This window comes from Larimichthys crocea, chromosome XIX, assembly GCF_000972845.2.
Source record: "Larimichthys crocea isolate SSNF chromosome XIX, L_crocea_2.0, whole genome shotgun sequence".
Lineage (NCBI taxonomy): Eukaryota > Metazoa > Chordata > Actinopteri > Sciaenidae > Larimichthys > Larimichthys crocea.
Genome location: NC_040029.1, coordinates 2,711,568 through 2,724,326, shown reverse-complemented (window position 1 = coordinate 2,724,326; position 12,759 = coordinate 2,711,568). Strand labels below are relative to the sequence as shown.

The following is a 12,759-nucleotide window of genomic DNA, read 5'->3' as shown; positions in this document are numbered from 1 at the left end:
TTGGTTTCTTGTAAATTGTGATTGACACTATTTTTTCACGTCATTTCATCTACGCAACAATTAATGAAGTGATAATTGATAATGAAGAATGTCATTAGCAGGGGCCCTGCCAGGAATTTTGGGCCCCCATAAAAATGTGCTAAAGGCCATTTTTATTTAACTTTTACTGCCCAAAACACGTAAAAACAAAGAGATAATTGATTTCATTATTATATTTGAAATATATATATACACTCAATGATGATGGTTTAATAATTTTATATTGGTGTTGGCATGGTTTTATTATGTATTAACTGTGTGGATCCCATCACTGAGTGGCATTATAATCATAACACAGTAATGGGATGTAACTAAATATACTCAAGTACAATCTTTAGGTGTTTGTACATTACAATTTACTGCACTCCTCTACATTTGATCAAATATTGTACTTTTTTACTCCACTGCATGCATCTGACAGCTTTAGTAACTATACTTTACAGATTCACATTAAAACAAAATATAATAATTACATAGATTCTGGTTTAGTTACTCAGTAAGTAACCTATTTTATGGGTTGTTGTATGTTTACCTATTTTTTGGGGCCCCTGTCAGTCGTGGGCCCTTGGAATTGTCCTAACTTTTCCCCCCTGATCATTAGTCTCAGCCAGTGGTTCTTAACCTGAGTTCGATCGAACCCTAGGGGTTCGGTGAGTCGGTCTCAGGGGTTTGGTGGAGCCTCCGCCCTGGTATTTTTTATACCATTTGTTACAACGTATCTTTGTGAGCAATCGTTTTCGAGGATGCTGGACATAAAAACTAAGAAAAGGAACAGACTTTGCTGTGAAAATGACATGACACTGGCACTTGCCATGGTGAAGCCACGCATATCTGAACTGGTCTCTCAAAGGCAACAGCAGAAGTCACACTGAGGTAAGTTGTTGTGAGTTCATGCACTGTGTTGGTTCTGTTATTTGAACAAGGTGATGTTAATGCACGGTTCATTTTGTGCACCAGTAAAAAAATCATATTTTATTTTTTACTAAAGAAGGGTTCGGTGAATGAGCATATGAAACTGGTGGGGTTCGGTACCTCCAACAAGGTTAAGAACCACTGGTCTCAGCCCTGAATTCACTGTGTGTCCTGGTGGAAGTTGTTGTTGCTGTATCTGTAGGGACAGATACAGGAAATCTTTCCTGCCACATGCCATCACATTGTATAATAACAGCTAGGTCATAATTTACAATTTACAGTCACCTCACATTTCTCCCTACTTTGTACATATCAACACTGCCAACTTTCTGTATATACCTTTGATATTTTATTATGTATAGTTTGCTTTATAGTATATTTTTATTTTTTGTTGTCACTTTGTGTAATGCTGCTGCTGCACTATAATTTCCCAGCTTGGGATAAATAAAGTCTATCTATCTATCTATCTATCTATCTATCTATCTATCTATCTATCTATCTATCTATCTATCTATCTATCTATCTATCGCCCCCTAGCTGCAGGGGGGGTCATCAGCCCTGGTGTCCACATTTTTTTGTTTACGCCCCTGGTTAAATCCGGGTACTGTGTTGCGCGCGCATCCATCGCCATCATTGAACCTAAGGTGGCGTGCAGCAGCAGCAACAACACCGACTTGCACAAACTTCAGTTTAATTCCCAGCGTTGCAGAAACTATCCTGCTACAACATGGCGAACAGAAACATGCAGCAGACGAGCATGCAGAGCTGTAGCTCCCCTCAACCAGCGAGACGCGGCACGGACTCCCCGGCCCTGGAGCAGACACCGGCGAACAAAGACAGCCCAGCGCCGCAGCAGCAGCAGCAGTCCCCCGCGGAGGAACAAGCCGGGGAAGGCAGCGAGGAAGGCCCGTCACAAATGACTCTGAATTTCACGAGTTTTCGCAAACCCGGGGAGAAGACCTTCACCCAGCGCTCACGGCTGTTTGTCGGGAACCTGCCGGTGGACATACCGGAGGAGGAGTTCAAAAACATGTTTGCGAAGTACGGGGACGTCAACGAGGTTTTCCTCAACAGAGAGCGGGGCTTCGGCTTCCTTCGCTTGGTATGTGCAAAGTGTTACATGTTAAAGCTTTTAAGCGGTGCTATTGTGTGTTTTAATCTCTAAATTATGTGCGTAGGACGTCACCAGGTGCAGGTTGATTAGACAGCACACCGCCTCTGACACTGACATGTTAGTTTAACTCACAGGACATGTTAATATTCCTGAATATCTTGTTTTTCCACCTGCTCTGTCACATTACATTGCTTCTACAAATATATCAAATTGACCTTTTTTCCACAGCATTCATTCTGACATGAAATAGTAAGTAGTAGGTGTTATTTCAGGTTATTAATTTCCACTGAGCCAACATGTGATAACACCTGTGTTTACCTACTGTTTCATGTTGAAATAGCTGCTGTAAATTTTAAAAAAGGTTTATTATATAGTGATATGTAGTTTAAGTATGTGACACACTTTCTCTGGCCAGTATGAACCAAATTATCAAATCAATTCTCAAATCAATTTTTATTTGTATAGCCCAAACTCACAAAGTACATTTGCCTCAGAGGGCTTTACAATCTGTACAGGGAGTGACACCCTCTGTCATTAGACCCTCGGTTCGAGTGAGAGAAAACTTGCCCACAAAAACCCTTTAACAGGGAAAAAAGGTGGAAGAGCCACAGAGGAGGGATCCCTCTCCCAGGACGGACAGACGTGCAATGGATGTCACGTGTACAGGACAAATCAACACAAACATATTGTACAATTACAATAACTGATAAAATGACAATGAATCACAATGAATGATAAAATGACCACAGTAGCAGATATGGTAGTAATAATGACAGTAATAATATGCGTAGTGGACGTCGTGCAGGATCACAGCAGCAGCCACGATCCACGAGAACCTGCTGGACGACAGAGCACAGAAACTCCGGGGAAGTTTGGTTAGTAACATGCATTAATGAGACATGTCCACAGATGGGGAGAGAGAGAGAGAGAGAGAGAGAGAGAGAGAAAGAGAAAGAGAAAGAAGGAGAGAGTGAAAATGAAAGAGATGGTTTTCGGTAAGAGAGATGTGACTGTATCTTCAACCAATACCGTTGCTGGCTAGGCATAACCCTTGGGGGTGGAGTCCCCCGGCAGTCTAATCCTATGGCAGCATAACTAAGGGATGACCTGAGCCAGCCCTAACTATAGGCTTTATCAAAAAGGAAAGTCTTAAGTCTATTCTTAAAAGTGTTGACCGTGTCTGCCTCCCGAACCCATTATGGTGGTGGACTGGTGCCCTTACTGCTCTGGATGGAGAAAAAGAAGATATACTTTATTAATCCCCTCAACAGGGAAATTCTTTTTCACTTAATTTGTTTTTTTGACGTGCATTTTTAACCACAAACACACATACAGTGCAAGTACAAGGCTCATAGACATGCAAATGTGGAGAGAGAGATTGTGGAGTGACGAGCAGTCCACCTTCCATATTTTCGGTCCTTGCTGGACTTGAACCGGCCACCCTCCGGTTCCCAAGCCAAGTCTCTCTTCTTCATTGGTCACACAAATAGAAAACACAATGAACACAGGTGAACATCCGGGACTGTCACACAGGTTTTTAGTGAGGATCGACCGGTTTATTCTGCATAATGTGTCTCATCACTCGTTTCCCTTTCCATCCCTTTTCTCCCAGGAAACCCGTACGCTGGCAGAGATTGCCAAAGCCGAGCTGGATGGGACTATGTTAAACAATCGGCCGATCAGGATCCGCTTAGCGACGCACGGTGCTGCGCTCACTGTTCGCAACCTGTTGCCAACAGTAACGAATGAGCTGCTCGAACAGGTAAGCTGAGCAAGCTAATGAATTCAACAAGAATGAGATGTTACTCCTTTATACTGCTCTGTTGAATTTCTCCTTGCAGCAATATTTAACCTGAACACCGTCTTCTTCTACCATCAGGCGTTTTCTCAGTTTGGGCCGGTGGAGCGGGCCATTGTTGTGACAGATGACCGCGGGCGTCCCAGTGGGAGAGGCATTGTGGAGTTTGCAATGAAGGGAGCTGCACGTAAAGCCCTGGAGCGCTGCACAGAGGGAGCACTGCTGCTAACCACGTAAGTAACGTGGTGATGAATTGGTTTGGACTTCACCGATCATCACTTTCTTATAATATCTCGAGAGGTTTTAATCATGTTGTCTTCTCTTTCTTCAGCACACCGTGTCCAGCCATTGTGGAGCCCACAGAGCACTTTGACGATGAGGATGGACTGCCTGAAAAAGTGCTGCAGAAGATTCCAAAGTACCACAAGTAAGTGTTTTCTGAACATTTTGACCTCCACCCTGCTCTCTGCTGTTTGTACTGTCTCGTTGACTTTTGCACTTCACTGTTATATGTATCTTTTTTTCTTCCCCTTCCAGGGAACGTGAGCAGCTTCCACATTTTGCTCAGCCCGGCACGTTTGAGTTTGAATACTCGTCTCGCTGGAAAGCTCTTCATGAGATGGAGAAACAACAAAGAGAGCAAGTGGACAAGAACATTAAAGAGGCCAAAGAGAAGCTGGTGGCTGAACTGGAGGCAGCCAAACATGAACATCAGCTCATGTTAATGAGACAAGGTAAGAACTGCGGCTTTTACTGTGCTTCTTTCGGACTGGTGTTTTAATACCAGCCTGTGTGTGTTTAATGGTTAAAAATAACTGGATTCATTAATATATGCTTAAATAGAATGAGAATACAGGGGTGACTGGAAATAAAACCTTCACCGCAATAGTAGCTGGTCTTAAATAAAAGGCCTGTTTCACTCTTTGGTTGAGGTAACTGAGTTATAGGAAATATTTTGTGCACTTTTTGCTTTGATTCTCAAAATGTGACTGTTTGCCTTTGTTATTCTTTATATATCCATCTGTTTGTAATCATGTCACCCTCCTTTTCTATTTTGCTGTCTTCCAGATCTAATGAGACGTCAGGAGGAGCTGAGGAGACTGGAGGAGCTCCGCAACCAGGAGCTGCAGAGACGAAAGCAGATAGAGATGAGGTGTGTTTTCTCTATCGAGCAAACTATTAGGACAAAGTGAGAGAACTGCTGAGAATCCAGTTAACACTTATTGTTTTGTGCTTCGGGCACAGAGCAGTTCCTTTGAAGCTCAAACACTCATTGTGTTTCTCTTTACTGTGTGTAGGCATGAAGAGGAGAGGAGAAGGAGGGAGGAGGAGATGATGAGGCACAGAGAACAGGAGGACCTGAGACGTCACCCAGATGGCTTCAAGCCAAACTACCTGGACAGTGTGAGTACAGCTGAAACACAGACAACACACTAAAGCTCGTCAGGTTACTTTGACAGATATTATAGTAGATTATCGCACACACACCTACACACAGAACAAAGAGTTGTTCTGCATCAACCTCAGTTATTGGTATTGCAGCATTGGTGTCAGCTGGGCTCAACGTTGCAGCATTAGACTTACAAATGAATTACTTTGCAACATGTAAACCTGCCTGGTGATTAAGTCTGTTTCACTGAGGCAGTTGTTTATGCATCTGGTGAAAGAGTTTTTGTTGGCTAGTAAGTGGCTTTTCTTCATTTCTGAATCCTTTACATCTGAGCAGCACCTCGACTGAATTGTGTTGCTGTGCAGGGGATTTATATTTCCTCATAGTTAATACATACTACATATTTTCTATACATATATCTATTTGTTGTGCCTTTCCTGTATTTTAAGGTCAGGTTACCGTAGTAACATAACTGTCATAATGCGGTAGAGATTGGACAAACACTCACAAAAAATATTGTTTCACTTATGCCGTTTTATTTATCAATATGTTATGTGTAGCTTAACTACAAAATGAACGCGTGTCACCTCTTCTTTCAACGTCTTTCCAAACTGCACGCATATCCAGTCACTAAATTAGTTCATCAGTTTAATTTTGATGATGATGTTCAGCACAATACTGTTGCATTGACTATCACCTCTCTGAGGCTTGATGATGTTGTCGCAAAGTACTAATTTATTGGTTTGCATCGTATTGTACAGGTGTTGCTTTATGTTTCCATCACCTGAACAAATAAAAGGAATACATCTTGTGATCACAGATCAGTGCTGAACTTTCATGACTCCACGGTCTTGTTTGCAGTTTCTGCCTTTATGCTCCGTACAGAGTAGCTTTCTTATACTGACAGCTTGATCTGTTAATTTTGAATAGGGGTGGACACAAATGACGACAAAGGAACAGATAATCATAGACTAAGGAAAGAAATTCAGTCTTCAGGTCAAGGTATGGGGATGAGAGTAGAACGTATAGTTTTGCCGCAGTGCTAAAGATATATTGACTCTAATGTCATTGTTTCAAACAGTAGTTTAGTGGGGGCTTCATGTGCACGTGGGAAACACATGATCTTTATGACACCACTTGGCTGCCGAAGTTCATTCCTTCAGTGTGGAACAAAACACACATGACTTTACCTCTCTTTTAACTTCAAACTAAGGCTGGTATGAAGGAAGTTCGAGTGACGTCTAAGGTGACAATCGGTTTGAGTGTCTGTTGGTTTGATATGTTGTTCAATTCTTGCCATAACTTTTTTCTTCAAATCCTTTGCTCTGTTTAGAGGTCCTGTTGGAGTCTACATCTTTACATGCATGTAGCACAAGCACACACACACACACACACACATCAGTACATACTGACTCCATTACTGTGACCAACGGCCCTCAAATTAAAATGTTTCTCATCAATGAACACATGCTGTGCTCTCTTATCTCTTATTTTAAACTGAGGGGCTGCATGTGTGTCATACAGTTTGTGTGGATTGATTTGTGGAAAACTTTAGGAAGTACATGTAATACACATTACTTCCCAAACAGAAATAGTGTGAACTCCACGTTTATATTTGCATAAATTTAAAGGTCTAGTTTTACAAATATTAGTAGATTACTTGGATATAAGATACAGAAAACACATTTTGAGATGTAAGATACTCCTTTATGTTACTCATAGCTACTTTAGATGTTTTACGTTCCTTCAGGTGTTATAGTTTATACTTTGGTTTGCTGAGAGGAAATATTGTTTAAGAGTGAGGACTCCCAGAGTATAAATGATCTCTGCTGCCATCTAGTGTTTAGTTTTAGCTCAGACATCACTATTTAACCTGATCACGAACAGAATCAAATGCTACTGTGACAATTATTAGGTGTTCATCACACTTTCAGCACATTCAATTCATTAATTTTCTTATTATAATTGCAATATATTCACAAGTTAACAGGTAAGTATGTAAGTCATACAAAGATATCGCAGTATTTGCAGTATTTATAACATGTTTTTCTTCATAATTTACTAGAGGTTTGGTGTGTGTAGGACTTATTATACTTGTATACTGACCATGGAGTTTTAGTATGATCTTGATATATTCTAACATCAGAATTAACAGCATACTTATATTTACATACAGCTACATTTCACCTCTTATTTGTGTCTAAGATAAACATGTTTACATTGGTGCTAAACTCTTTACCAATTATAGTGCTTTTTATAATGTAGAGATATTAGGTAATCCATGTGCAGCTGGTTTCAATGATCTGGATTAAGCTTTGTCTAGATGTTGCATTGGACATTTTTATGAAAGTAATCCTAAAGCAGACTCAGTCCAGCTCAGCGAAATCCATTATCGTTGAATTTTATTCACTTTGTGTTTGTAAGATTACATTTGAGAGAGATTGTGTGTTAGTTAATGTATGAAAGAAATGTATCCCTAATCATGTTGCCATATGAATGAACAGAGTGTTTTATGTTTTTGGGCCCTGAAACACCAAACTGACAATGAGACAGGCTGCTGTAGCTATGTGATGTCCAGCACCATAACCCAGTCAGCCCTTTTTAGCAGACATTTGTCTGATATTGCTCACTGAATGTGCATCAGAAGCAGTCACCAGCTGACACAAGCAAAGACCTTAGGCTGAGAATATCGGTACAAAACAACAGTTAAGTTAAAATGGATTACCAGTGGCATTATGGAGAGGAATATTCCAGCATGCTGGTGGTCAGCTGTTGTCTTTGCTACATCAGTGTGAGGTCTTTGTTTTCTAGGTCGACTTGATGTGTCAGGGCCCTGTGTGAATGAGTGAGTGAATGTCGTAAAGATTTTGACATAACTTTGAATTTGTGTGTTGTCAAGCCGACAGATTCTCAAAGCTTGAAACACGTGTGAATGAAAAATTATGACGCCCATTTTATGTGGCTTATTCTTTTCAAGCTTTGCTTGCACAGCTAATTTGATGTAGACTCAATTTGCAAATGAGATTTTCACTGTGACTGAAATGACTATCTGTTCGGAGTAAATCTACAGACCAGCAGGAGGCTGGAAAAGGTTTCTGCCTTGACAAAGTTTAAATGGACACAAGGGAGCACTGAAACCCACCCTTTCCATCAATAATAAGAATGATAATTATATTCCAAAAGAGCAATGGGACGTTTATGCAGCAGTCATCAGTTTGGTGGAGAAAATCAATACCTCTACAGTGTCAGTGTTGTACGGGAAGCTATCTACTGAAGAATTATACTTCAGTTGAGTTTTTTTCTGAAGGCTCTTCTTCACTTTTTGCAGAGAGAACAGGAAATGAGAGTGGGTGAGCTGGGCCCTCGTGGAGCCATTAATATGGGAGGTACGGGCATGATTGTGTAAAGACTAGTTGATACAAAACCAGACCAGAAATGACGATGATACGTGAATTATGACTGTCTTAATGTCATTTAACACTTTTATTTGTCTTGCATCCCAAGTAACCTTTCAACACAAAGACATTTGTTTGCATTATTTATAGTTTGGCACCCATGTTGGTGTAAAATGGACTTGCTTTGGATGCACTGCAAAAGGAGAAAAAAACACTACACCACATGACAGCATAATGTTTGTACTAACCGTTTTTACTACAGTGTAATGAACAGGGTTGGTTTTGTTGGTAAAGTTTCATGGTTTGAAAAATCTTTGGTCCCTGAGCTCTCATCCACACAAAGCACTAATTGGCATAATTTAGCTCTTATTCGACATCCTTTTTAAATGAATCATGGAAAAACAATTGGAGACAAGATGTAAAGATGACATCTGTTGACTTAAATTAGGAATGCAAACGATTTTCCAAAAGTAAATATTGATCTGTGGGGTGCAGGATGAGGGGCTAGGGACTGATGTGTAAGTCTATAACATGGGACAAACTGTTAGAGGTTCTTGGTGGCTCATCACCGTACAAAGATGGCCTAGGATTGCACATCATCTATACAAATAAAACTGGCATGTTTCATCTGTTTTGACATCCAAAATACATTTACTTAAATTATTTGTCATGAAGGGGTAATTTTCTTTCATCTTGGCTGTTGGTCTACAGTATTTATTGTGTCTGTCTGTGTGTGTACTGTAAATGTACAGATGATGTTAGTCAAAAAGTTAGTCACGTTTCCATTCAAATGCAGCCTGTGTTTACATCCACCACTGTTACATGACTTGTTAGGAGGAATCGAGATAAACATTTGGTGGCGCAGATTCTCCTGATGGGTGGCATTAAACTGTTGCATAAGAAGAGGGCAGAATAGGATTATGTAATTATTAGATTACAAGCCAAACCTCAAATGATCTCAAACAACCTGGAAAATGTGACAGAGTTATGTCTCTGTTTGAGTCATATATTAATGTGATCTGTTTCACAGATTAGATGTTTCGATTTTTTTGGTCTTCAGTGGTCATATGCTTTATTTAGTTTGTCTGTTTCCATTGAGCTAGATCACATTTTGATTAATGCATCAAATTTTCGCCTTAAACCAAGCAAAAAAAGTGACCTGTACCCAGTGACTTTTTATGAATTTTCAGTGTTTATCCACTGCCATGTGTTTTTCTGTACTGTTAAAGTGCTTTTGTTACATGGCTACGAGTACATTTCAGTCATGTTGCAGCATAACGGCATTTTCTGAGTTCTAATTTTTGATTAAATGAAGTGAAACATAAGTAAGGTAAGATTAGATCACCAAAGAAGATACATCCACTCAATCAAGCAGAGCAAGTTCTCCATCCAGAGATGGATGGTTTAGTGATCATGATTCAACATGTTGGCGTGTTGCAGTCAAGTCAATTGTACAATTATACAGTGTTACATTTTTCTACATTAAAATCTATTTGTAGTTTGTAGGCCTTTGTGACAGTGGAGGATTCTGTGGTCGGGTTTGTGTTTGATGGGGATTGGACCTGTGTACAGGGCTGCTTGCTTTTTGAAATAGTTTGAATTATTCTTTATACTCCAAGGTGATGTGCAATCCAAGGTTTAGTTAGCAAAATGTGAATATTGGCACTTGGCCTCAAAGTTTAGCTGTAAAAGTAAGAACCTCTTATTCTGTTACTTACAGTCTGTTGTCTGTCTTTTCTGCCTGTAAAAACACAATATACATAATGTACCACCACTTTAAATTAACGTTGGTTTTTGGTTATGTTGGTTCAACAAACAGGATGTTACTTGATAATTGCATTGTTTTGTAAAGGTCTTGATAAATGTACTGTTAAGGTGTTTTTTAAATGATCAGCAAAGTTGCACAAATTAGCTGTTGACCAAAAGCCAACGTTAACTTTTACTTTGAAGTCAGTGCAATTAGTTCAGCAACAGTTCTTGCGTGGCGTTGGGTACGTTACACTGACCCACCAAATGACAAAGCGATGCTCCGTTGTTTTACGTGTAGATGGCTATAACCGGGCCTCTCCGGGGCCCAGTGCTAACCAGGGTCAAATGATGAGCATGAGTGGAAGGGGAGGAACCATTGGCCCAGAGGGAACTACAAATATGGGGACACCATTGATGTCAGAGAATGGAGCCATGGTAATGTATCAGGAAAACTAGTCCATCTTTGACATTATAGCAGTTATCTTTATAGAATATACTACTTTGCCTAAAAACAGAAAATAAATCATTTAGCTTTAGAGGAATTTCCAAATTTAATAGTGCTTGAATTTAAACCTTTGCCTACCCGTAGAAGCTTTATTTTGAAGTAAAACATAGTTGAAATTTGATCTGAAAACTTAACTAATAGTCTTATTCCTCTCTCTCCCTTTGTTTGTTTGGTTCACCCATCTTTTTCTTTCGGATGGCAACACTTGGATCAAACTAAACCATGACCGATGAACTTTGAAAACTTCGTCACTTTTCGGGATACCCTGTAACATTCTCTCATGGCTCTAATACAATTGCTATTTCGGTTTCACACCATTCTCATCTTTTTTTAATGCCAACCCGACGATACGACAGCGAAATGATAGATACCCACAGGGTGGGTCAATGGGAGGGCGACCAGAAGTTGAATCCCCAAAGCAACAACAGCAACAGCAACAGCAACAACAACAACAACAACAACAGCAGCAACCGCAACAACAACAGCAGCAACCGCAACAACAACTGCAACAACAACTGCAACAGCAGCCAATGGGCCCTCAAGTTGGACCAGCCCCAGGATTTGGCAGGGGGAATCCAGTAGGGGGAGTCTTTGATGGGCCAAATAACAAGCGCCGCAGATTCTAACTTCTCCCTGATCATGGACTGTTCTCATGGATCTTTGTTACCGTCCCATCCCGAGAATTTACAATTCTGTTTTCGCCAACCCGTTTCCTGATTGCTGAAGAAAGTCAGACAGATTTTTGTCAGCTTTGTGTGTATATATATATATATATTTCTTAGTTTATTTGAGTTGTTTTTTTGTGAAATGCAAGTCACTGAGCGGAATTTGTCACTGATGAAATGACAGGATAATGCTTTGTATCTAGATTCACCTGCATTGTTTACGCATAATATTTTTCACAGCATGTTTCTCCTCTGTTTGAAGTCTGAATGAAACGGTCTGTGCTTTTTCTGTGTGCTGGTGTGCAAACAAGTTTCATAGCATGCCGAGGAAGGCCTTTGTGGTCAGACAACATTGCAGTCGCTATGGCTGTGATGCTCTTGGAGACACCTGTTTTTAAAGCTGCTTTTAAGTGAGTAATGAATTTCTAAAAAGATGAATTAGATTGGACAATGATGAGTGAAAACAAGATTCCTGACCTTTTTTGAAAGGTGGTGTAACACAAGAAGAAATTTCTGGGAGTAAAACATCTTATTAATGTCTACATTCAGTCATACATGCCCTACTTTGTAGATGTTTTGTTCTCCCTTTCAAACCTTCTGTTACTCTTACTGTAGCTAAACGGATACTAGATCACATAGTGAGTGAATGTTTCAGCTGCTGTCGCAGCTTCAGTGCATCCTGTGTTTGACAGAGAAATAAACATTTTGCAGGTAGCTGTTTCTTTGTGATTTGAAAGAATTATTGCCTCCATAACCTTGACAGTAAAATCAAATAACTTCCATCAACCGTCCAACCACCAAACACCCAAAGCAGTCGAAATTGACAGTGAATGGCCATCTTAGACAGAATATTAACAAAATATTTAGTTCAACTAGTACTTTGATGTCGGCTAGTGAGCATAGAAGTTGGATACATCTCTTACAGTTTCACGTCGGTTCTGATCCAGACTGTCTAAACGGCTTGTAGAAGATCATGTACCCATTTGTAATTTAACTAACATAACATACAGTATATACCCACTGCCCACTCAACCCCATTAGACGACTGAGGGTTCAGCTGAATCACAGAAAAACTGCAGCTTAAAAGCTAAATCAGATTTACTATTATTATTATATAACTTTAATTCCTCCATTAAATGCTAAAAAATGTATCTCAACTTTTAAGCTTCTAAGCCTCTGAGTCTGTTTAGTA

General features: G+C 40.0%; 1 protein-coding gene across 1 annotated transcript; it reads left to right on the top strand.

The window, feature by feature from the left end:
- Window positions 1-1,547: 1,547 nt before the first annotated feature.
- On the top strand, window positions 1,548-12,281 carry pspc1 (paraspeckle component 1). The gene is made up of 10 exons (XM_027291461.1): window positions 1,548-2,053; window positions 3,678-3,827; window positions 3,945-4,096; window positions 4,195-4,290; window positions 4,401-4,597; window positions 4,932-5,016; window positions 5,162-5,267; window positions 8,582-8,639; window positions 10,696-10,832; window positions 11,259-12,281. The coding sequence occupies exons 1-10, from the start codon at window positions 1,679-1,681 to the stop codon at window positions 11,526-11,528; spliced, it is 1,626 nt and encodes a 541-aa protein (XP_027147262.1). The 5' UTR covers window positions 1,548-1,678; the 3' UTR covers window positions 11,529-12,281.
- The last annotated feature ends 478 nt before the right edge of the window (window positions 12,282-12,759 follow it).

Excerpts from the sequence above, each read along its gene's own strand:
- pspc1 (XM_027291461.1), top strand. The coding sequence starts at position 1,679 with ATGGCGAACAGAAACATGCAGCAGACGAGCATGCAGAGCTGTAGCTCC. Across the intron at positions 2,054-3,677 it reads GCTTCGGCTTCCTTCGCTTG|GAAACCCGTACGCTGGCAGA; the intron begins GTATGTGCAAAG and ends CTTTTCTCCCAG. Across the intron at positions 5,268-8,581 it reads AGCCAAACTACCTGGACAGT|AGAGAACAGGAAATGAGAGT; the intron begins GTGAGTACAGCT and ends CACTTTTTGCAG.